At 36.9% G+C, this 26317-nt stretch overlaps 1 protein-coding gene across 1 annotated transcript; it reads left to right on the top strand.

Annotated features, from left to right (window-relative positions):
- The first annotated feature begins 312 nt into the window (after nt 1–312).
- LOC128020349 (interferon-induced very large GTPase 1) lies at nt 313–25003 on the top strand. Its single transcript, XM_052607179.1, has 3 exons — nt 313–346; nt 823–911; nt 19733–25003. The coding sequence occupies exons 1-3, from the start codon at nt 313–315 to the stop codon at nt 24509–24511; spliced, it is 4902 nt and encodes a 1633-aa protein (XP_052463139.1). The 3' UTR covers nt 24512–25003.
- The last annotated feature ends 1314 nt before the right edge of the window (nt 25004–26317 follow it).

Below are 26317 nucleotides of genomic sequence, written 5' to 3'. Positions count from 1 at the left end.
TACTGTTTATCACAACAAAGGTCTAATTAAACGCACAACACTGACAATGTATGCGATAGAGTACGAGACCAAACACAGCACATCTCAACACAGTAAACAAACAAGTGTTTCCTAGCAATGACAAGTGCGCTAAACACTTATGAGACAAGAAATAAATGCACTTACGATATGCTTTTAACTGCCACTGATTTAACCGCTTCTCACAAAGGGTATTTCTTTACACTGTCTTGGCTAGCGCTTGAATGCACTTTACTGTTTAGCACAACAAAGGTCTAAGCAAGCGCACAACACTGAGTACGAGACCAACATAGCATGTCTCAACACTATTATTCACAGCTGGTCACAAGTAAGACGTTTCCCAATGCGCTGAGCAACGCAGCCTCAATTGTAGCTTTCGAAATGGAACACAGGCTCAGTCACTATTCACATATTTTGCCAACGCTGTGTTAGGTACTGCTGGTGAGCAAACACAATAAAGGAGATTCACTCAAATAGTCTTTAAAAGCTTTTCAAAAATATCAAGAGAATACTGGAAAAATAATGATAAAAACAAATCAAACTACAATGTTAACACAATACCCAGCATTGGAGAGAACTAAGGGATAAACTATTAGATTAAGAGCCTGTCATTCGCTGATATTCTTCCTAAAGTCTCCCTTTCTGTTCCATGAAAGAAAGAACTGTTTGATTTTGACCAAGGGATTGTTATGACAGCCTTTTTTATTTTATTTTTTATTTTTTTGGATCAACCCCATAACAATTGAATCATCTTTAATGTTCATAATTTACAGTGTAAGACTAATGCTGTTTTCTCTTTTTCAGGTTCACATGTAGACACAGAGAAGGGTAAAACAGGAAACAACATCCCTGAGCAAATGGCTAAAGATTCTAAATCAAATGTCTCAGAAAAGGTATTTGCAGAATGCAATATGGTAGCTATCACATTGTTAAATCAAATCAAATCTAATCAAGTTTTATTTATAAAGCACATTTAAAATCATCCTTGGTTGGCCTATAAAAATTTTTAAATACATGGCACAGGCTGACTGGTCTCTGTTTGAATTTGCAGCCAATGAGCTGCTGGCTCAGCATTAAAATAGCTTGGTTCAGTGTTTGCAGTGTTCCTCTGAAATTCAACTTCTTGAGATTTTTTTTTTTTTTGCAAAATGGTTAGATAATTACTGAAAAATTACAAAAGTACTAACCTGGCCCAATCCTGCTTAGATTCTGAGATCGGGCTTTGACATTGATTCCTGCCGGCCCGGGACTCGAACTCACAATCTTTCGATTGGGAGTCTGACTCTCTAACCATTAGGCCACGACTTCCCTGAAATTATTAGATAATTAATGAAAAATTCCAAAAGTACTAACCTGGCCCAAACCTGCTTAGTTTCAGAGATCGGGCATTGACTCGTTTTTTTTTTTTTTTTGCAAGATTATTAGACAATTAGTGAAAATTTCCAAAAGTACTAACCAGGCCAAAACCTGCTTAGATTCTGAGATCGGGCATTTACTTTTTTCTTTGCAAAATTTTTAGATTAACTAAAAATTCCAAAAGCTTACAGCACCTGGTATTCCCAGGCGGTCTCTCATCCAAGTACTAACCTAGCCCAAACCTGCTTAGATTCTGAGATTGGGCATTTACTTTTTTTATTAGATAATTACTGAAAAATTTCAAAAGTACTAACCTGGCCCAAACCTCGCGACAAGCCAAGAAAGACATTGGTGTTTTAGGCATATGTATCATAAAACACAAGTAGCGGGAAGCGGAGCATTCTCAGACCAAGTGAAAACCTCAACACTCTGAATTTCAGAAAATCCGCTCATAGCTCTAGACAAAATCACGTCGCTCCGCTCACATACTCTGTCATGCACACTTCAATGCCCTTTGAATGGAACATATAGCCTACAGTACGTTTGCGTCAAATTGGAATCAAGGGCGGAATATCCTGTGATGTCCACTTCACAGGGCACTTACGTTTGAATAGAGGACTGAGCAAAGATTAAAACAAAATGCCATCAAATCGTTTCTGAAGACAGTCTAAACCTTCAGAGGTACATTCATATAATAAATTAATTCATATATTAATTTGAACTAGATAAAAAAGTTTGTCAAGACAAACTTTAAGTTGGCTTGAGAAAGCCTGACCAGAAACTTTGAAAAGTTTAGAAAGTTTGAAAAGTTTGAAAATGTGAAAAGTTGAAAAAGTTTAAAAAGTTTAAAAAGATTTAAGTTTAAGAAGTTTAAAAAAGACAGTGATTAACATATTGTTAGCATTACAAGCAAGTGACTACTATATCATTAGCATGATTAACATGCAAATAGCATGTTGTTAGCATGTTTGTAGCATGACTAACATGCGACTAGCATCTTGCTAGCATGATTATCATGTTGCTACCAATTTTCTAGCATGACTAGCATGCGACTAGCATTGTTGCTAGCATGTTTCTAACATGATTAGCATGTTGCTAGCATGTTTCTAGAATGATTAACATGCGACTAGCATGTTGCTAGCATGTTTCTAGCATGATTAGCATGTTGTTAACATGTTGCTAGCATGTTTCTAGCATGATTAGCATGTGACTAGCATTTTGTTAGCACGTTTTTTGCATGATTAGCGTGTTGTTAGCATGTTTCTAGCATTATTACTATTCGACTAGCATGTTGCTAGCATGTTTCTAGCATGAATAGCATGTTGCTATAGTATACCATGATTTACCATGTTCAAGTATGATATACTGATTCTAGCATGATTTAGCATAGTTTACCATGATTTACCACGATTTACCGTAGTTTACCATGATTTACTATAGTATACCACGAATTACCATGTTCAAGTATGATTTATTGATTCTAGCATGATTTACCATAGTTTACCATGATTTACCACGATTTACTATAGTTTACCATGATTTACTATAGTATACCACGATTTGCCATGTTCAAGTATAATTTACTGATTCTAGCATGATTTACCATAGTTTAGCATGATTTACCATAGTTTACCATGATTTACCACGATTTACCATAGTTTACCACTATTTACTATAGTATACCACGATTTACCATGTTCAAGTATGATTTACTATGATTCTAGCATGATTTACAATAGTTTACCAAGATTTACCATAGTTTACCATTATTTACCAATATTTACCATAGTTTACCATGATTTACTATAGTATACCATGAGTTACCATGTTCAAGTATGATTTACTGATTCTAGTATGATTTATCATAGTTTACCACGATTTACCATAGTTTACCATGATTTACCACGATTTAACATAGTTTACCATGATTTACTATAGTATACCATGATTTACCATATTCAAGTATGATTTACTGATTCTAGCATGATTTTGCATAGTTTACCATGATTTACCACGATTTACCATAGTTTACCATGATTTACTATAGTAAACCACGATTTACCATGTTCAAGTATGATTTATTAATTCTAGCATGATTTATCATAGTTTACCATGATTTACCATAGTTTACCATTATTTACCACGATTTACCATAGTTTACCATGATTTACTATAGTATACCACGATTTACCATGTTCAAGTATGATTTACTGATTCTAGCATGATTTATCATAGTTTACCATGATTTACCATAGTTTACCACAATGTACTATAGTATACCACAATTTACCATGTTCAAGTATAGTTTACCATAGTTTACCACGATTTACCATAGTTTACCATTATTTACTATAGTATGCCACGATTTACCATGTTCAAGTATGATTTATTAATTCTAGCATGATTTATCATAGTTTACCATGATTTACCATAGTTTACCATTATTTACCACGATTTACCATAGTTTACCATGATTTACTATAGTATACCACGATTTACCATGTTCAAGTATGATTTACTGATTCTAGCATGATTTATCATAGTTTACCATGATTTACCATAGTTTACCACAATGTACTATAGTATACCACAATTTACCATGTTCAAGTATAGTTTACCATAGTTTACCACGATTTACCATAGTTTACCATTATTTACTATAGTATGCCACGATTTACCATGTTCAAGTATGATTTACTGATTCTAGCATGATTTAGCATAGTTTACCATGATTTACCACGATTTACCGTAGTTTACCATGATTTACTATAGTATACCACGATTTACCATGTTCAAGTATGATTTATTGATTCTAGCATGATTTACCATAGTTTACCATGATTTACCACGATTTACTATAGTTTACCATGATTTACCATAGTTTACCATTATTTACTATAGTATACCATGATTTACCATGTTCAAGTATGATTTACTATGATTCTAGCATGATTTACCATAGTTTATCATAGTTTACCACGATTTACCATAGTTTACCATTATTTACTATAGTATACCATGATTTGCCATGTTCAAGTATGATTTACTGATTCTAGTATGATTTACCATAGTTTACCATGATTTACCGTAGTTTACCATGATATAGTTTGCCATGATTTACTATAGTATACCATGATTTACCATGTTCAAGTATGATTTACTGATTCTAGCATGATTTAGCATAGTTTACCATGATTTACCATAGTTTACCATGATTTACTATAGTATACCACGATTTACCATAGTTTACCATGATTTACTATAGTATACCACGATTTACCATGTTCAAGTATGATTTACTGATTCTAGCATGATTTATCATAGTTTACCATGATTTATGATCTATGATAGATATATAGATAGATAGAAATAGTCAGATAGATAGATAGATAGATAGATAGATTAGATGAGTTTGAATGAGTTTAAATTGATTAGCATCAAAGCTTGATTGAGTCTAATGGGATTTGGAGCTTGGGTCATCTGAAAATCCTGTCAATGAAAGTCTATGGGCATTTTTATGATTTTTAATATTAATTTTTAAGAAAACCGTAAATCAAACCAGTCTGAAAAGATATAGCACACCAAGTCAGAACAGTATGAAGGTCTGACCCGAGTTTGGAGTATGTAGCTTGAACGGTCTAGGAGGAGTTAGTGTCCAAAAATTTTCCGGCCAGAAAAAGAAGAAGAAGAAGAAGTTTAAATAGGATTTCAGTAAGTTTTTTTTTCGTCAAGACAAACTTTAAGTTGGCTTGAGAAAGCCTGACCAGAAAGTTTGAAAAGTTTGAAAATGTGAAAAGTTTAAAAAGATTTAAAAGTTTAAGAAGTTTAAAAAAGACAGTGATTAACATATTGCTAGCATAACAAGCAAGTTAAGACTACCATGTCATTAGCATGATTAGCAAAGTTGCTAGCATGTTGCTAGCATGATTAGCAAGTGACTAGCATGTACTTAGCATGATTAGCAAGGTATCTAGCATGTCGCTAGCATAATTAGCAAGTGACTAGCCATGTTGCTAGCATGATTAGGAAGTTACTAGCATGTCTCTAGCATGTTTCTAGCATGATTAGTATGCGACTAACAAGTTCCTAGCATGATTACCATGTTTCTTGCATGATTAACATGTTGCTAGCATGTCGTTAACATAATTAGCAAGTGACTAGCCATGTTGCTAGCATGATTAGCAAGTTAGTAGCATGTCGCTAGCATGTTGTTAACATTATTAGCATTGTTGCTAGCATGACTAGCATGCGACTAGCATTTTGTTAGCATTATTTCAGCATGATTAGCATGTTGCTAGCATGTTTCTAGCATGATTAGCATGCGACTAGCATGTTGCTAGTATGATTTTAGCATGATTAGCATGTTGCTATCATGTTTCTATCATGATTAGCATTCGACTAGCATGATTAGTATTTTGCTAGAATGTTTATAGCATGATTAGCATGCGACTAGCATGTTGCTAGCATTATTTTAGCAATCTTAACATGTTGCTAGCATGTTTATTGCATGATTAGCATGTTGTTAGCATGTCGCTACCATTTCTCTAGCATGATTAGCATTTTGCTAGCATGTTTTTAGCATTATTAGCATGCGACTAGCATGTTGTTATCATTTTTCTAGCATGATTAGCATGCGACTAGCATGTTGCTAGCATGATTAGCATGTTGCTAGCATGTTTCTAGCATGACTAGCATGTGACTAGCATGTTGTAAGCATGATTTTACCATGATTAACATGTTGCTAGCATTTTGCTAGCTTGTTTCTAGCATTACTAGCATGCGACTAGCAAGTTGCTAGTTTGATTAGCATGTTGCTAGCATGCTTTTTGCATGATTAACATGTTGTTAGCATTTTTCTAGCATGAGTAGCATGCGACTAGCATGTTGCTAGCATGATTTTAGCATGCTATTAGGATAGATAGATAGATAGATAGATAGATAGATAGATAGATAGATAGATAGATAGATAGATAGATAGATAGATAGAAATAGTCAGAGATAGATAGATAGATAGATAGATAGATAGATAGATAGATAGATAGATATAGTCAGATAGATAGATAGATAGATTAGATGAGTTTGAATGAGTTTAAATTGATTAGCATCAAAGCTTGATTGAGTCTAACTGGATTTGGAGCTTGGGTCATCTGAACATCCTGTCAATGAAAGTCTATGGGCATTTTTATGAATTTTAATATTAATTTTTAAGAAAACCGTAACTCAAACCAGTCTGAAAAGATATAGCACACCAAGTCAGAACAGTATGAAGGTCTGACCCGAGTTTGGAGTATGTAGCTTGAACGGTCTAGGAGGAGTTAGTGTCCAAAAAATTTTCGGCCAGAAAAATAAGAAGAAGAAGAAGAAGAAGAAGAAAAAGAAGAAGAATAATAATAAGTTTAAATAGGATTTCAGTAAGTTGGCTTTCTCAAGCCAACTTAATAAGTTTCAAATAGGATTTTAGTAACTTAATAATTCCCTTAGCACTCTTTTACAACCTCCCAGCTTTTCCAACCTGTTTTGACTCAAGACAAAACTCCTCTGCTGTGCGCACCTGAGACTGTTACTGAAAACTGTGCTTTATGCTGAACAGTATTCATTTATCTCTATTTGTTCAAATTGCGGTAATTTAATGATAATAACAAGATGAAACACTAACCATGAGGAATTTTATCATGATTTATAGTCAAACTGGTAATCTAACATCCCTAATAAAGGTCTAAGCCTCAAGCATCGACAACAGATCACTGTTTTCAATGGAAAGCTTATAAAGACTGTATTTGCTACATTTGTGTAAGCAGTACACATAAAAACATGAAGAATGAAAACACAGTACATACCAGATTCGTCGTAATAATTTACATCCAAAAGCTGTACATCCAGGTTTAGTTAGAAAGGTAAGGGTCCGACAACATCTCATGGAGCATGTTTAGTCCAACGAAGCAATAACATTGTAATATGGATCTTAATTCTTAAATATTTTTTTATATTTGGGGGGTTCGGGGATCTAGACATAGTCTCAGAAAAATGATTGCAGGAATCAAATTTTTCATGATATCTTCATAAGATTTGAAATAGAAACCCATGAGACATGTGACTTTCAACCCATTACTTTTCTAAAGTAATGTTAAAAATGTTAAAGTAGTGTTCCTGTTGCTCAATTGGTAGAGCACTGCCTTATCAGGCGAAAGGTTGGGGGTTCGATTTCCCCGGGAACACATGATAGGTAAAAATTTATAGCCTGAATGCACTGTAAGTCGCTTTGGATAAAAGTGTCTGCTAGATGCATACATTTAATTTAATATTTAAATTTTAATTTAGATTGCTAGATTGCTCCAGGACTGATTTCATGTATTTTTATATCAAATAAAAAAAAAATCAAGGGACTTTAGTGTTTATAACTTTGTATATTTTTGAGCATTATCAAATCTGGTTGATAAAAAGTAAATCCCAAAGGGTCTTCTTTCAAAAAGACACACAATTGTGTAACGCACTGAAGTAAGAAAGTGTTACAAAAGTAAGGTAGGGCACTTTTAGCTGTGAGTCCAATAATGGGGGAGGGCTTGCTAACAGGTTAAAAAATAAAAATCACTTAAATGTCCAGGTTATGCCATTGTAAGGAGAAAAGGTAAACAATTACTGGATTGGACTGATTGGAATGGATTGATTCCATTCATCCTCATCTTATCATTGTCACTCATTTCACTTGTAAATAAGCTGTTCACTTGCACTAAATCCTCTGCCTTAGTCCTGGTTTGTGACACTAACACAGAAAGTCTGTCTTTTTAAACAGGACCTTAACCATTGGAGCATTATGGCCTCGAAGCTCACACACTGCTCCAGATGAAAAATTATGATTTCATGGTCCCCAGTGTCAAACACAGCAGTTGAATCAAGAATCACCAGAATTACACAATCAACAGCATCAGTAGCTAAAACGATATCATTAAAAACTTTTAGAAGTGCAGATTCTGTACTGTATAGAGTTTTAAAATCAGAATGGAAAACTTCAAGAATATTGTGATCTTTCAGATAGGCAATGACTATTTCAAGGACTTTTGAAAGAAAGGTTGCTCGGAAATAAGTCTAAAATTGGCCAGATCTGTAGTATCCAGAAAATGTTTTTTAATCAGAGGTTGGACTACTGCATGTTTAAAATTTTCAGAGACCACACCTGATGACTGACAGCTATTAATAACTATAAGAACACATGTCCCTACAGTGGGAAAACACTCCTTAACAAGTTGAGGAGGGACAGCCTCAAATGGAGAACCTGAGGGCTTCAGTTGACAAACAATCTCTTGGAATACTGATGGAATACTCACAGGCTCAAACTTGTCAAAGTCAGGAGAGTAGAGGACAGAGCCTGAATGATCATAAGAAGGAGATGAGACATGAGCCCTGGTGGACATAACTTTATCAGTAAAAAAGTGAAGAAAATTTTCACAAACAGCAGAGGAGGCATCAATACAGACCATTTGCGGTACATTAAGAACTGAATTGGTAGTCTTAAAACATAAGGCTTGTTTAAGTTTGACAAAATAATTTCAGAGATATAATTTCTTTTAGCATCATTCACAGTTTTCTGATAATGAAGAGAAATTTGGCCAAGAATGGTGACCCATACTCGGAATTTGTTCTCTGCATTTAACACACTCACACACACACAGCAGCCAATGCTGCAGTACCCGGGGAGTAGTTGAGGGTTCAGTGCCTTGCTCGAGGGTCTCGCCTCAGTTGTGGTATTGAGGGTGGAGAGATTGCTGGATATTTACTCCCCCCATCTACAATCCCTGCCAGACCTGAGACTCAAATCTGCAACTTTTGGTTTACAAGTCTAAATCTCTAACTATTAGGCCACGTCTTACCCGTGTAAGACATGTAAACATAAAAAACCCAAATTGGATGTGAGAACAGCTTTATATTTAGGATATAATCATAAATTGGGAGGTGAGATTTATTTACATTTACATTTATCAATTTAGCAGACGCTTTTATCCAAAGCGACTTACAAATGAGGACAGTGGAAGAAATCAAAAACAACAAAAAGAGCAATGAAATATAAGTGCTATAACAAGTCTCAGTTAGGTTAACACAGTACACGTAGCATGGGATTTTAAATAATATGATAAATGAAAAGAAAACAGATAGAATAAAAAAAGAATAGAGCAAGCTAGTGTTAGAGGTCTTTACACACACACACACACATAATTGCATGACAAATTAAAAGAAAATAGAATACAAAAAAGATTAGAAAGAATAGAATTAGAATAGTGAGTTTTAAAGTTAGAGGGTCAAATAAAGATGGAAGAGATGTGTTTTAAGCCGATTCTTGAAGATGGCTAAGGTGTCAGCTGCTTGGATTGAGTTGGGGAGGTCATTCCACCAGGAGAGAACATTTAATTTAAAAGTTCATAAAAGTGACTTTGTGCTTCTTTGGGATGGCACAATCAAGCGATGTTCACTTGCAGAACGCAAGCTTCTAGAGGCACATAAGTCTGAAGTAACAAATTTAGGTAATTGGGTGCAGAGCCAGTGGTAATTTTGTAGGCAAACATCAATGCCTTGAATTTTATGCGAGCAGCTATAGAAAGCCAGTGCAAATTGATAAACAGAGGTGTGAGTTGTATTCTTTTCGGCTCATTAAAAATTTATCTTGCTGCCGCGTTCTGGATTAATTGTAAAGGTTTGATAGAACTGGCTGGAAGACCTGCCAAGAGAGCATTGCAATAGTCCAGCTTGGACAGAACAAGAGCTTGAGCAAGGAGTTGTGCAGCATGTTCCGAAAGAAAGGGCTTGATCTTCTTGATGTTGAATAAAACAAATCTGCAGGATCTGACAGTTTTAACAATGTGGTCTGAGAAAGTCAGCTGATCATCAATCATAACTCCAAGGCTTCTAGCTGTTTTTGAAGGAGTTATGGTTGATGTGCCTAACTTATTGGTGAACTTGTGATGAAAATGATGGGTTTGCTGGAATCACAAGCAGTTCTGTCTTGGCAAGGTTGAGTTGAAGGTGATGGTCCATCATCCAGCAAGAAATGTCTGTTAGACAAGCTGAGATGTGAATAGCTACCGTCAGATCATCAGGATGGAATGAGAGTTAGAGTTGAGGGTCATCAGCATAGCAGTGGTATGAAAAGCCATGTTTCTGAATGACAGAACCTAATGATGCCATGTAGACAGAGAAGAGAAGTGGTCCAAGAACTGAGCCCTGAGGCACCCCAGTAGTTAGATGTTGTGACTTGGACAGCTCACCTCTCCAAGATACTTTAAAGGACCTATCTGATCAAGCGAGCAAGTAGTAGGGTGATTAGAAAGGATGAGTTCCGAGACTTCTGCCTCAGAGAGTGAAGAGAAAGAGGTAAATGAGTGTATGTTTTCTGGTTATATGATCTTAACTGATTGTGGTGTGGAAAATTATGCACTGCTGTTTTTAATTTTATTATTGAAAAATGTGGCAAAGAAGTGAGGAAAATGTTTTAAAAAGCATGCGAGAGTTAGACGAATTGTTATTTTTGTTATGGTAGTATGCCATTTTAGCAGTGGAAACATTAGCAGAGAAGGAATATAGGAATGACTGATACACATTAAGGTCAGTAGTATTTTTGAATTTGCGCCACACCCTTTGAGCAGCTCTAAGCTTAGAACGGTGTTCGCGTAGAACATCAGATAACCAAGGGGTAGAAGGGGTGTTACGGGCTGGCCTGGATGATAAGGGGCAAACAGTGTCTAAACAAGATGTAAGAGTAGAGCAGAAAGTATGAGTAGCACTGTTAGCATCCAAAGATGCAAACAGTTTAGGGGAAGAAAGTGAAGATGAAACCATTGCAGATAGCCGGGAGGGTGAAAGTGTGGGTAGGTTACATCGAAAGATGACAAGTGTAGGGGTAAGTGATGTGTCATCATGGACCATGTTGCGGTTAAGAGTGGGGAGGAAGTGATCCGACGTGTGCAGTGGAGTAACCAGAACATGATCAGTAGAGCAGTGTTGCGTGTAAATAAGGTCCAGTTGGTTGCCTGATTTGTGAGTAGCAGTAGTTGACACTCGGTTGAGATCAAAAGAGGCAAGCAGAGTTTGGAAATCAGCAAACAGAGGTTTATTTAGGTGGATGTTGAAATCTCCAAGCATAGCATCCTCAGGAAACTTTGAGAGCAACACATCTAATTCATCCAAGAATTAACTTAGTGTTCCTGGGAGTCGATAGAAAACTACAAAATGTATTTTAAGAGGGTAGGTAACAGTAACTGAATGAGATTCAAAGGAGCTGTTGATACCCTAAATATGTTAAATTATTACATTTGCAAATATTAGAGATGAGCAGACCAGTTCTCCACCCCTTCAGTCAAACGGGGGGAGTGGGAAAATGAGAAATTATTGGAGAGTGCTGCAGGTGTAGCAGTATCCTCTGGTTTGATCCAGGTCTCTATTAGGGCCATGAGATTAAGCTTTGAATGACTAATAATAGAAGTATATTTACAGCAGACTGGCAATTCCAGAGACCAATAGAAAAAGAAAGTAGTGTATTAGCAGACATAGGCAAAGTGTGCAGGTTGTTAAGATTGCGCTGTCTACATTGTGTGATGCGTGGTTTGCGAGTGGTAGTGATAGTAGGGATCTGGAAACACATATTAAGAAGTGGTTATAAACAAAAAACAACTGAAACAGAAATGAAACAAGGAGAAGGAAAAATATTTTATTTTTATTTTCTTAAACCTTTATTTAACCAGGGAAATAATCACATTGAGATAAATATCTCATTTACAAGTGAGCCCTGGCCAAGGTAGCAGCACACAATATACATAACTACATAAAACAAGTTACACAACACACACATATACAGCAATAAAGCAAGATTAAACGTTAAGAGCAAGTACAGACAGATTTGAATATTTGGTTGAGATATAACTTGAACTCATTAATTGAAATAAGTACATCAAGTTTCAATGATCTTTGGATCTCATTCCAAGCAGCTGATGCGCTATAAATAAAAGCAGTTTTTCCAAACTCTGTCTTCATTAAAGGAACATTTAAAAGAATATATCTACTTGAACGTAGATTATACCCTTGACTATTAAAAGTTAATTGACTATTCATATATTGAGGAAGCTGGCCAACTAATGCCTTATACACAAGTACGAGCCAGTGCTTGTACATTCTTATATGAAGTGAAGGCCAACCTACCATTTCATACAGTGCACAATGATGAGTGTGATATTTTGTGCAAGTTATAAATCTTAGAGCAGAGTGATAAACAGAATCTAATGATTGTAAGAGAGCTTTAGTGGTATTTCTGTAAAAAACATCTCCATAATCTAAGATAGGTAAGAAGGTAGATTCCACCAACTTTCTCCTGGCTGACTGTGAAAAACATGCACTATTCCGTAAATAAAACCCCAGCTGCAACCTTAACTTAGACAACAGTTGTTTAACATGTAACTTAAATGAGAAGTCCTCTTCCAACACAAACCCTAGATATTTGTAAGAGGAGACCAGTTCTATAATGTTACCTTGCAGAGTGTAAAGAGGTGTGGGAGAAGAATCAGACTTGTGTTTCCTAGAAAAGAACATGTATTTAGTTTTCTTATCATTCAGGACTAATTTTAAAGAAAATAGGTTATGCTGAACTAATTCAAATGCTTTCTGCAACTTTAAAATGCAATTGTCAATAGAAGATGCAAAACAGTAAATAATGGTATCGTCGGCATATAAATGAATACTTGCGTCTGATAGATTATCACCAAGATTGTTAATATATAATGTAAACAACAGGGGACCCAAAATGGACCCCTGTGGCACACCAGATTCAATGGTGAGCTTATCAGAAAGAGACCCCTTAATTTGCACTCTTTGACACCTATTCTTTAAATAGTTCCTAATCCAACCTAATGCGGTTTCAGAAAGACCGATACAATCTAAACGCGACAAAAGAATACCATGATTCACCGTATCAAAAGCTTTGGTCAAATCAATAAACATTGCAGCACAAGATCTTCCAGTATCTAGGGCGCAGGTAATGTCATTTAAAACTTTCATAGTAGCAGTTACTGTACTATGGTTTTTTTCTGAAACCGGACTGAAACCTAGATAAAATGCTATTGTTAATAAAAAATTCCTTTAGCTGTTCGGTAACAATAGATTCTAAAATTTTAGCCACAGCTGATAGCTTCGAAATCGGTCTATAATTATTTAAAATGGTTGGATCACCACCTTTCAACAGGGGTACAACCAAAGCAGATTTCCAAACATCAGGAATAATATTCTGTTCCAACGATAAATTAAAAATATAAGCTAATGGGCCAGCAATGATCTCGGCAGCTAATTTAAAAAAATATGGCTCAATTTCATCAGGCCCTGCAGACTTCTTGATGTCTAAATTTATTAGACCTTTTAAAACCTCACTTCTTGAAATTGGAGAAAAATTAAAGGTCGGACTATCTTCTCTCAGAAAAGATGGATTTGGTATAACGCTCATAGGGATTTCTTTGAAAATAGAACTTGAAGAAATAAAGTGCTTATTTAAAATATTTACCATATCCGTCTTATTATTAATGAGACTATATTTTACTTAAATTTGGTTAGGAAAATCATTCGATAACGTGGAGGGAGAAAGTGATTTGATGGCTTTCCAAAATTTTATAGGATTATTCAGATTTTGTGAGGTTTCTTTTAGATAATAGTCAGATTTAGATCTGCGTACAAGAGCTGTGCATTTGTTTCTCAATACTCTAAATGCTACCCAGTCTCTTTCTGTATCTGAATTCCTCGCAATGGCCCAAGCCAAATTTCTTTCATGAAGGAGTTCAGATAATTCATTTGAAAACCATGGATTTTCGCGGCCTTTTACTCTAAAAATCCTAACAGGTGCATGTCTATTCACAATCTTCAAGAATAAAATGTGAAAATACTGCCATGCAATGGACACATCAGGTAATAAAAACAGTCTGTCCCAGTCAGATGTAAACAACTCATGCAGAAACCCCTGAATATCAAACAATTTAAAGTTCCTTTTTATAATAATTCTAGGTTTTACTTTGGGAATTTTACAATTTCTTATAACCGCTATAGTGCAATGATCACTGACATCATCAGGGAAAACCCCTGAATAGGTGTATTTATGGGGTTTATTTGTTAGTATAAGATCTAATAAAGTGGACTTGCTTGAGTTCTTATGATTTGGCCGTGTTGGTGAATCAATGAGTTGAGTAAAGTTCACAAAATCACAATATGCTTTGAACTGATTTGAATTTGAGGTCAGCCAGTTCCAATTCAAGTCACCCAATAATAAAAGATCTTTAGAAAGTAGGTCAGTTAGGACAGCTGACAGTGAGGTGAGAGCATCACTGATAGCTGCTGGTGGTCTATAACAATCTACTATACATAGATGACAATCCTTTCCATATTCCAGGTCGATAGCCAATAAGTCAAACTGTTTAGGGAGAGAGACTGATTTAAGAACAGTTGCATGATAGTTTGATTTAATGTACATTGCAACTCCACCCCCTTTACTTTTACGATCAACTCGAAACACATTATACCCTTCTAAAGCTATATCATGGCTTGAGATTGATTTTTTAAGCCACGTCTCAGAGATAACCAAAACATCTGCTTTAGTCGTCTTGGCCCATATTTGTACTTGATCTAATTTTGGCAACAGGCTATGAACATTTAGATGTACAATGCCAAGGCCTGTTCTATTTGAAAAATCTAAAGGAGTTAAAACAACTCCCACTGGACCAGGATTTGGATTAATACCGGCCAACAAAAGCAGCAACATTATCAGATATCGCTGCCTTACATTTTTTGATGTTGTACTACATTGATCACTTCGAGAGTCCGATAGAGAGATCTTAGGGATGAGAGTAAAGATGAGTGAGTTCTTTGTCCTTGTGTCCATTAACACGGAATTACTAACAGACCGGAATATAAAAATAATGTCCGTACATTTGGATGGAAGAAGCATATGGAGACGCAACAAATGAATCGCTTTTTCTTCCGTTTTTGTTGGTAAGTCCCATAGTCCAAGCATGAAGATTACCGTGCAGAAAAGCAACACCTTCATATTACCAGCGTTTGAAACCAAAATCGTTCAGACTAAATCCGAGACAAATTAAGCTCGCTCGGACAGCTCCACGACCCCGACTAAAGGGCAAGGAGCAGAGCGATAATGAAAATATGAGTCTTGTTTACGGGCAATCAGCAGCTGAAGAGTTTAGATAAGGCAAGAAACATGACCGACCTTAACAGCTATAGGCCTAATCCCCACCGCCAAGATGATCTATGTTCTTCAAGTAGATGCCGTGCTTTTCCGTGCTGTTGTTTAACGCCGATGCTTTCCAAAGCAACAACGTGGTGATGAGATGTCAAGCCGGAATTGTGCAACAGGTAAGCACGCTTCACCCAGCGCAAAACCGGACAGCCAACCGTCCGATTCACCGTCGTTTAACGCAAACGCTTCCCAAAGCGAAAGCGAGGTAGGTGACGACCCAAAGTGGAGTAACGTTAACAAGTAAGCACGCTTCACCCAACACAAAGCAGATTGTAGGTAGCTCAAAGTCCGTTACAACAAATCTAACTTAATCCAGACTCAGTTCGAAAAAGAGCCCAGATTTTAAACGCCTTCTTGGAATAAAACTCTCAACATGTAAACAAATCAAAAGAAGACTATAGATCAACAGATCAGACAAGACAAACACAGTACTGCCATCTTGGATTAATCAAAACAATACTTATGTTCCCTGCCGGGTTCCCTGTCCGGTGGAGTCGCACAGTAGAGTCGATGGTCTTTACACTCTTCTTCACACGAGGAGGGCTTAACTGGAGAGCGGCCGCGGTATACTAATCTTTTTTATACACGGACAAAACGGAAATTGAATTCAGTTGAACGCACTTTACTCTTTAGCACATCAAAGGTCTAAGAGATAACCTCCAAACCATAGGTGATACCTTTTTAAAAACGCATTATCATCAAATGTTTCTAAAATGTTTATATTCCGAGGTAGATTGCTGGTAACAGCCATTTTAAGAAAGTTTAGATTCGGTCTTAGTAACTTAGGAGTCCTCTTCACTACTGCACAGCACTTTAATGCTGAATGGCAACAAAACCGGCATTTGATGCCGTTTCACTTATCCTCTGCAGTTCTGAATCATGAACGAGCTCTTTTAATGCTCGGACTGCTCCATCTTTCAGTATTAAACAATGTGTTAAAACAGCATGGGCCTTGTTTATAAAATATTTGTCAACAAACACACTTGTGAAACTCTGCCCCGGAAAAATAAACTTTATCCACTGTTTACATAACGCTGTGTTCTTTAAAAAAATAAATAAATAAATACAACTCTCAGAAACAAACACAGAGTAGAAATACTCTTGGCATAGAAATACTCCAAATTGTTTTTTGTTTTGTTTTGTTTTTTACTTCGTCCATGCCCTTACGAAAGGAAAATATATTTACCAATATATTTCTTAAAATATATTGTGATATATTGTAATATATTATTTTCCCTTTTTATTTTCTAATATTTTATATATTTGAATACATTTAATAACACACAGTAAGCACACAGACTGAAGTAGTATAAGTCTTTGGTTCATTTAATTGTGATGATTTTGGCTCACATATAACATAAAGCCACCAATTCATCTCTACAAATTAGAATACTTCATATGGCAATTAAAAAAAATATTTGTGAATTGTTGACCTTCTGGAAAATATTTTCATTTATTTTACATGCACTCAATACATGGTAGGGGCACCTTTTGCATGAATTACTGCCTCAATTCAGCGTGGCATGGAGGTGATCAGTTTGTGACACTGCTGAGGTGGTTTGGAAGCCCAGGTTTCTTTGACAGTGGCCTTCAGCTCATCTGCATTGTTTGGTCTCTAGTTTCTCATTTTCCTCTTGACAATATTCTATAGATTCTCTCTGGAAGAAGAGTTTCAGTTTTGGTGAGTTTGCTGGTCAGTCAAGCACACCAACACCATGGTCATTTAACCAACTTGGCAGTGTGGGCAGGTGCCAAATCCTGCTGGAAAATGAAAACAGCATCTTCAAATAGCTGGTCAGCAGAAGCAAGCATGAAGTGCTCCAAAAATTATTGGTAAACAGGTGCAGTGACTTTTTAGGAAACCTAAAACTGGACTTCTGGTCCTTCCACCAGACTCTAGGACCTTGGTTTCCAAATGAAATACAAAACTTGTTGTCATCTGAAAAAAGGACTTTGGACCACTGGGCAACAGTCCAGTTCTTCTTCTCCTTAGCCCAGGTAAGACACCTTTAATGTTGTCTGTGGTTCAGGAGTTGCTTAACAAGAGGAATACGACATCTGTTGCCAACTTCCTTGACACGTCAGTGTGTGGTGGCTCTTGATGCCTTGACCCCAGCCACAGTCCATTCCTTGTGAAGTTAACTCATATTCTTGAATTGATTTTGCTTGACAATCCTCATTAGGCTGCCGTTCTCTCGGTTGGCTGGGCAACTTTTTCTTCCATACTTTTTCCTTCCACTCAACTTTCTGTTAACATGCTTGGATACAGCTCTCTTTGAACAGCCAGCTTCTTTGGCAATGCATGTTTGTGTCTTGCCCTCCTTGTGAAGGGTGTCAATGATTGTCTTCTGGACAACTGTCAGATCAGCAGTCTTCCCCATGATTGTGTAGCCTAGTGAACCAAACTGAAAGACCATTTTGAAGGCTCTGGAAACCTTTGCAGGTGTTTTGAGTTGATTAGCTGATTGACATGTCACCATGTTCTAATTTGATCAAGTGAATCGGTTGTTTTTTGTTAAAAGTAAGCCAAAACCATCACAATTAAGAGAATCGACAACTTAAACTACTTCTGTTTGTGTGCATTGAATTTAATTAATAAAGTTAATAAAAGTTTCACAATTTGAGTTGTTTTACTAATATAAATAAACTTTTCCATGACATTCAAATTTATTGAGATACACCTGTAGCTGTGATTTTTACACCTTCTGAGCAGAACAGCAGATCTTATCACAAAATATCGCCCTGCAAATAGCAAATACCAGCTTTTGGAAAAGTCATGTCAAGTAATTTTTATTCATATAGTGCATTTATATGTGTCAAAGCAACTGAACAACATTAATTAGGAAAACAGTGTGTCAAAAATACAAAATGATAGTTAAAGGCAGTTCGTCATTGAATTCAGTGATGTCATCATCCAGCTCAGTTCAGTTCAGTTCAGATAGTATCTGTGCAATCATTTGCAATCAAGTCAACGATATCGCTGTAAATCGCTGAAAAGAATATGTAGTATCACAAAAAAGGGAAATATAACAATATTGGACATTTTCATACACTATAGACATTTATATTTAGTCATTTTGCAGACGCTTTTATCCAAAGCGACTTACAATTGGGGGATACATAAAATGATTCTTCTTAAAGAGTCAAACAGACATAGGAAGTTCTTGAAATAACACATTTTAGACATTGTTCAAATAAGTACAAGCTAGAAAAAGAAGAAATAAAAGAGAGATGAAGCCAAGTAGTTTTGAAAGAGATGTGTTTTCAGCTGTTGCTTGAAAATTGTCAGGGATTCAGCATACCGGATATGGTGGGAAGATCATTCCACCAACCAGGAATGGTGAACAAAAATGTTCTGGAAAGTGATTTTGAGCCAAGAGGCATTGCTCACTAGAAGATCTCAGATTTCTGGAGGGGATGTAGATTCATAATAGTGAGTGGAAGTAGGTGAGTGCAGAACCTGTGGTTGTTCTATATGCAAGAATTAATGTCTTGAACTTGATGCGAGCCGCAACCTGTAAGATAAAGAGAGGTGTAACATGGGCTCTTTTGGCTTCTTTGAAGACCAGTCATGCCGCTGCATTCTAAATCATTTGTAGGGTTTTGATTGTGGATGATGGAAGTCCAGCCAGAAGAGCATTGCAGTATTCCAGGCTAGAAATTACAAGGGCCTGGACAAGAAGTTATGCAGCATGCTCAGTTAGAAAGGGCCTATTGTTTCTGATGTTGCGCAATGCAAACCTGCAAGATTGAGCAGTCTTTGTAATATGGCCTTTGAAGTTCAGCAAGTCATCAAAGGCTACACCAAGATTTCTGACCGAAGTTGATGGGGAAATTTTAGAAGAGCCTAGCTGGATTGAGAACTCATGCTGCAGAGTTGGAGTGGCAGGGAAGACAAGAAGCTCAGTCTTTGCCAGGTTCAACTGTAAGTTCTTTCAACTGATAGGGCAGTTGATGAACAGACTCACCAACTACATATAGGCAGGAAGAACTTCACTGGACCTTCCACATAAACATATACCAATTGTTTTACACATTGTTGCCACATTATATTTACCATTTAATAAAATAAATCTATTTTTTATAAAACAGGGAGAAAACGAAGATGTTGGAGCAACCAAATTCAGACCAGATCAACATCTACAACGAGAAAAGCCTGAAAGAGAAAAAATAGAGCATCTATATCACAGACTTCATCTTGAAGACAGGCGCAACAACAAACTAAGAGCAGCAGATGTTCTTCAGATAAAGGCAAATTCATTACAGTTCCTTGAGTCTTGTGCAGAAGAGGAGTTGATTATGAGTTACCTACAAAAGCTACTGATGATGGACTACAGCGCAAGATGCATTAAAACTAAAGAGAACAATGAGGAAAATCACACACAACAAAGAGACAATGAATCACCTGAAGATGAGAGCGATATTTTCAAAGCAATATATTTGTCTAACAAAGAAACAAGACACTCTGAGCGAATTGACCCGATGGATGTTCAGATGGCCGTGTTTCATTGTGCTGATGGTTTCCTTAAGCAGCTGATAGTGACTAAACTGTCCCAGTGTCAGTATGCTCTGCCTATGCTTGTTCCTGATCCATTCATTCAGCAGATTGAGTTTCCTCTCTGGACATTCAGACAAATCAACAAGAGTTGGAAAATGAGAAACACCAGCAATGAGATTATCAGTCTAATCCAGCCGATCTACAAGGCACAAACTCCAATGGTTTTTTTCTTCAGGTTTGGCTCTGTGTCTTCATCCAAGTCTCATCTGATGAACAGTCTGATCAATGAGAAACACAACACGTTCTTCCACAGGAACTGCCCAGGCAGCAGCAGTACCAGAATCCTGATGGATGGAGTGGTGGAAATCGCCTGGTTCTGCCCCTCCGGGAAAAACACAGATAAATTTGCTAACTGTGTTGCATTCTGTAATCTTCATGGTGATGCAGGAGACCATGAGAAACAGCTGCAGATCCTCACTGAAATGGCCACAGTCAATGTTGTTCTTCTGCCTCGACTGGAAAGGAATAATAGACATACAACAACAATTCAAAACCTATACAAGAATGCAAAGCCACTTATTTGCCTTTTTACCGAAGATGAATGTACTGTAACTGAGATGAAGAAAGGGAAATACCAAATTGGTTTGAAAGACCGTAATCAGTCAGATGTATCTGAAGAACTCAGAAAAACTATAAATGATTGTCTCTCAGAATCATCTTCTGCTTTCAGACTTGAAGATGTGTCCAAACTCCCAGACATCAGAGTAGATGAGGAAGATGAAGATGGCTGCAGGGGAGGAAGAGTAGTAGCACAGCAGATGATTAATTTACTGGAGAAGAAAGACCTGACAAAGGTCAAAGAGTCATTTCTGCCTCATCAGGGGAAACTGTGGCATCAGTGGAGTCAGAAGAACAAAGAACTACATCGACCTCAAGCAGATATAACAGAAATTGAAATTAGTAGAAAACAAACAGAAATGAGCAAAATCCGTTTAGAGCAGCATGAATCTGTTGTCAGTAAATTTGTGAAGCTCTTTATTAAAGAAATGAATTCAGATTCTGCCAACAAGATTTTTTTCCTCAAATGGCTTGGAATCTTGCTTGATGAACATATATCAGATGATCTTTACGCTCTGCATCACAAATATGATGAAAAGTGGTCAACAGTGTTAAAACTGAAAGAGAGCCAAGACAAATCTGAACATCTCAAAGCTGAACAAGCTGACCTTGAGAGAATATCTGAGGAACTTCAAGCTGCAGCCTTTGGATTGGAGCACATCATGAGGGAGATCGGTCAAATCTATGAATCATGTTCATCTGTGAAGAAAAACAAGAAAGACCTGCAGTCTGACTTTTCTATTCTCCCGAGTCTTGCCGCAGGGATGATGATCTCTGGATTTCCACTGGAGCTGATGGATGGAGATGCTGCTCATGTTCCTGTGATCTGGGTCTCTGCTGTTCTAGATCAACTTATCCAGAAACTGGGAGACCAGAGAGTTTTTGTGCTGTCAGTTTTAGGGATCCAGAGCTCTGGAAAATCCACCATGCTCAACGCCATGTTTGGACTCCAGTTTGCTGTCAGCGCTGGCAGGTGCACCAGAGGAGCTTTCATGCAGCTGGTCAAAGTGTCAGATGAGATGAAAACAATGCTCACCTTTGACTATATTCTTGTTGTTGATACCGAGGGGCTTCGTGCTCTAGAACTGGCTGGAAGGTCAACAAGACATCATGACAATGAACTTGCCACATTTGTTGTTGGTCTTGGAAATCTGACACTGATCAACATCTTTGGAGAAAACCCTTCTGAGATGCAGGACATTCTTCAGATTGTTGTTCAGGCCATCCTGAGGATGAAGAAGGTTCGACTAAATCCGAGCTGTGTGTTTGTGCATCAGAATGTTTCAGACATCACAGCTGGAGAGAAAAACATGGAGGGAAGGAGACGACTGCAAGAGAAACTGGACGAGATGACAAAACTCGCTGCTAAAGATGAAGTCTGTGACGCAGAACGTTTCAGTGATATCATTAGATTTGATATTCAGAAAGATGTGAAGTATTTTGCTCAGCTTTGGGAAGGCAGCCCACCGATGGCACCACCAAACCCAAACTACTGTGAGAACATTCAAGAACTGAAGAATACTATTATGTCTCATGCCTCAAAAACACATGGAATGAGGCTGACACACTTGAAAGATCGTATCAAAGATCTCTGGGAAGCTTTACTGAAGGAACGATTTGTCTTCAGCTTTAGAAATTCTCTGGAGATCTCAGCTTACAGGAAACTTGAGACAGAATACAGCAAATGGTCCTGGAGTCTTCGCAGAGCCATGATGGAAACGGAGAACGAGTTACACAACAAAATAGAAAATGAAGCAATTGATGAGTTCAAGGAAAGTGATCTTCAGAAAGAACTGAAGAAGACAAGTGAAGAAGTTGAAAAATCAATGTCAGAGTTCTTTGAAAAAGACACAGATGCAGATTTACTGATTCAGTGGAAAATGTCATTTGAAACCAAAATCAAAGATGTTCAGGAAAACATTGTGAAAGAAACAAAGAGGAAATTAAATGAGGTTGTTCAGCAGCGAGACCTGAGGAAACAAATTGATGCTCAGAGGACACATCATGAAAACACTCTCTTGGAAAAGAGCAAAGAACTTGCCTTAAAACTCAGAGACAGAACAACTGATGAAGAAACAGTGAAGAAAGAGTTTGATTTGTTTTGGAAACGGTGTGTGAAAAACATAGTCAGAGACACTCCTACAATCAAAGACATTGACCTATTGACAGATGTAAAAATCCTCCTCAGTGACATCTATAAAAGTGCTCCTGTAGACCACTGGGGGGAGAGCAAGGATATTTTCAAAGTACATAGTTTTTCTGATTATGTGAAGGTAAAGAAATCCAGTGGAATTACCGGAGCTTTCACAAATGTTTACAGATCAGCTAAAGAGAAGTTTTGGTACATTTTATCTAAAGAGGACGAAGCCCATATAAGATCATTTGTCACAGATGTTTCTCTGCAGACAGACAAAATGATTCAGTCATTTAACATTTCAAAGATGGGCTACAACAAAAGCTGCATTCAACAACTCACTGATTACATCAAGGCAAGAGAAACCGAACACCAGGAAGCATACGTGCACTATGTGTTCAAGAATGAATTCTTCATGGATTTGGTTCTGTCCATCTCTAAGAGATCCAACAAGATAATCACTGACCAACACAGACTGTTCAGGGAAGCCAATGATCCTGTCATATATGTTGAGAAGAAGAGAGAAGAATACTATAGTGTTTTCCAGAAACAGCTCCATGGAGCTGCATCAGCTGTTATTTTTGGTGAGATCATCTGTCAGAAACTCAGAGAGCCTGTTAAGCAAAGTGTCTACAAGAAAACTGCCAGAGATTTATCAGGTGTCATTCAAACAGACTGTGAATCACTGAATGGAAACAGATCAAATCTGGAAATATACATCCTGAAGACACTGGCAGAGCAGGAGGATTTTTCCAAATACATGAACTACATTCATAATCCCAGAGATCACTTCAAGAGTTTCATCAGAGATGAAGTCAGTCGGTTTATCACTGCTAAATATTTTGTCAGTGTTTTACCCAGGATGAAGAAGAACATTGAAGTCATGCAGCAGGAGATCATGGAAGCAGCAAGCAAATCTACTGAACATGTTCAAGAGAACAGTGGAGATGTTGGTTTGTGGTTGAAGGGTTTCACAGAGAAGCTCTCGGGTGTGCTGATCTTCTCTGAAAAAGACCTCTGTGGAGTCAAACACGATGATGTTGATGATTTCAACCTCCTAGAAGATGTGATAAGAAAAGAACTTCCTGCTATAATGACTGACATCAGTGAAGAGTTTAACATAAAATCATTTGATGAAAAGCTGGACCTCAAGTTCAGGCCAGATGAACTTCTGATTAATCACTTCTGTCAGTGCTGTTGGGTTCAGTGTCCATTCTGTACAGCCGTCTGCACCAACACCACCGAAGATCATCCTGGAGATCACAATGTTCGCTTCCATCGAGTGGATGGAATCAAAGGTTGGCATTACCATCAAACAGAGAATCTCAGTGCTGATATTTGCACCACTTTAGTGTCAAGTGGTAAAAGATTTTGTGCATCAAATGAGTGGTTTCCATATAAAGAATACAGAAGAGCAGGAGGAGTTTATGCAAAGTGGAGCATCACATATGATACCTCTGAGCTGCCATACTGGAAATGGTTTGTGTGCAAGTTCAAGAAAGATCTGGAAAATCGCTACAATAAAAAATTCAAAGATCAGGGTGAGATCCCAAATAAATGGAGAGATATCAAAAAAGAGCATGCAATTGAGAGTTTGAATACTTTACAAATAATTCAATAAACAGTGCCAAACGTAATAACAAAGTATGAACATGCAGTTCCTGGATGTTTTGACTGGATGTATTAAAAATTGTTTAGTTTCCTAATTAATATTGGTCTGAAGTGTTGTGTTTCCATATCACAACTAAATTTAATGTTTGAAGATTGTAGTAACTCTCTCTCTTTTTTCTTTTTTTTTTAAATCCTAATCCAAAATGTCCATATTTTTGTTCAGTTAATTATTGTTGAGTGGCCTCCAGTGTCAGCATTAAGTAATTAGTTGGTTGTTCGACTTCCCATCCCCTGAGCAAAGAAGTGTACCTGATGTTGAGAGGGGTAGGCAAAAATAGCTCTATCAAAATGTGTGTTTTTATAGTAAGTTAATCTCACAAATAATGTTAAATTGAATGTTCACTGATGTTGTGTAACGATATGTTAGTTGATTGTGTTTGTATGACCAACGTTGTTGTTGTTGTTTAGATGAAATTTGCATAGCATTACTAACAAAATTTTTTGACTCAAATGCAAGTGAATCTAGTTTTTTTTGTGTGTATATATATATATATATATATATATATATATATATATATATGTGTGTGTGTGTGTGTGTGTGTGTGTGTGTGTGTATACCCATCGTATCAACAGAAAATATACAATTTTCTTGTGTTACAGAATAAACACAAAGCATGCATCGAAAGTTCTTGTGTCTGTCCGGTGATTAGAGTATTACATTTGCACAACTTTTACTGATCAAGTATGATGTGTTTGATGTGTGATTATCAGTGTTCATAAAATATAAATATAAAATATATCTCCTCCGAAGACTTGGATTAAACCACACTATACATATCCAAGGGGAAAAAGAAGTACTCTTAAATGTATTAAAGGGGTCAACTGATGAACATTTTCCACAAGTTGGCATGGTTTATTAGGGTCTTCATGAAATCTCTGTAACATGTTTTGCTTAAAAACACTCAATGTCAAAAACAGCTCTGCTCACACCAGCCCGTTTTGGTGTATACCTCTTTAAATGATAATGACTTAACTGCACACCCCTACCCTTTCCGCCTGCCATGTCGAAAGTAATATAAATTCACTCCTCTTTTGTCTCCTCTGCGGATGGGACTCCAGAATAATGATTTGTGTTGGTCTGTGCATCTAATGACAGAACATGTAGCATGGTGTCAGAACAAATAAACTGTTGTCTCTTGTGAAAACAACAATGGCAGCTGAGTGCTGCGAGTGAAAAAAAAAAACATGCAGATTAATGTGTGGTAATATTATAATAAGAACCATTTCATATGTCACACTTAAAAAATGCAATTAAAATTCAGATTTATATTGGGTAACACTTTAAGAATACTCTTCTGTCATTAATGAATAACTACACAGGAACAAAAAACGAATGCACTAATAATATTTCAGTAAATGTTTTTTTTACTAACAAGAAACTCTGATGAACAATTAGGAAGTAACATCACTCAGATGAAGGTCACCGTGATTTTGCCAAGTAAGACATGTTCCTGGATAAATATCTTTTGTTGATCCTGGATCAGCGTACACAATAAACGTCACAATCCTACACTTACGCATACAATCTAAGTATACACTGTACATGCAGACATATGCACATATTTTCTAACATACTATACAGAAAGTCCTAAAACAGAACAAGACAACTCGACACCCTCCCACAAGACCATTCACCTACCCACCCACCCACTCTGTCTGCCCGGTATGTAAGACATAGGATACATACACTCCAAATGTAGTGTATTTGTGAGTTTGTCAAGCCACAGCTTGAAAGGAATGTTCCAGAATGTTAAAA

This window comes from Carassius gibelio, chromosome A9 (genome assembly GCF_023724105.1).
Source record: "Carassius gibelio isolate Cgi1373 ecotype wild population from Czech Republic chromosome A9, carGib1.2-hapl.c, whole genome shotgun sequence".
Lineage (NCBI taxonomy): Eukaryota > Metazoa > Chordata > Actinopteri > Cypriniformes > Cyprinidae > Carassius > Carassius gibelio.
The sequence above is the reverse complement of the archived record's forward strand: the minus strand, read 5'-3'. Positions and strand labels throughout refer to the sequence as shown.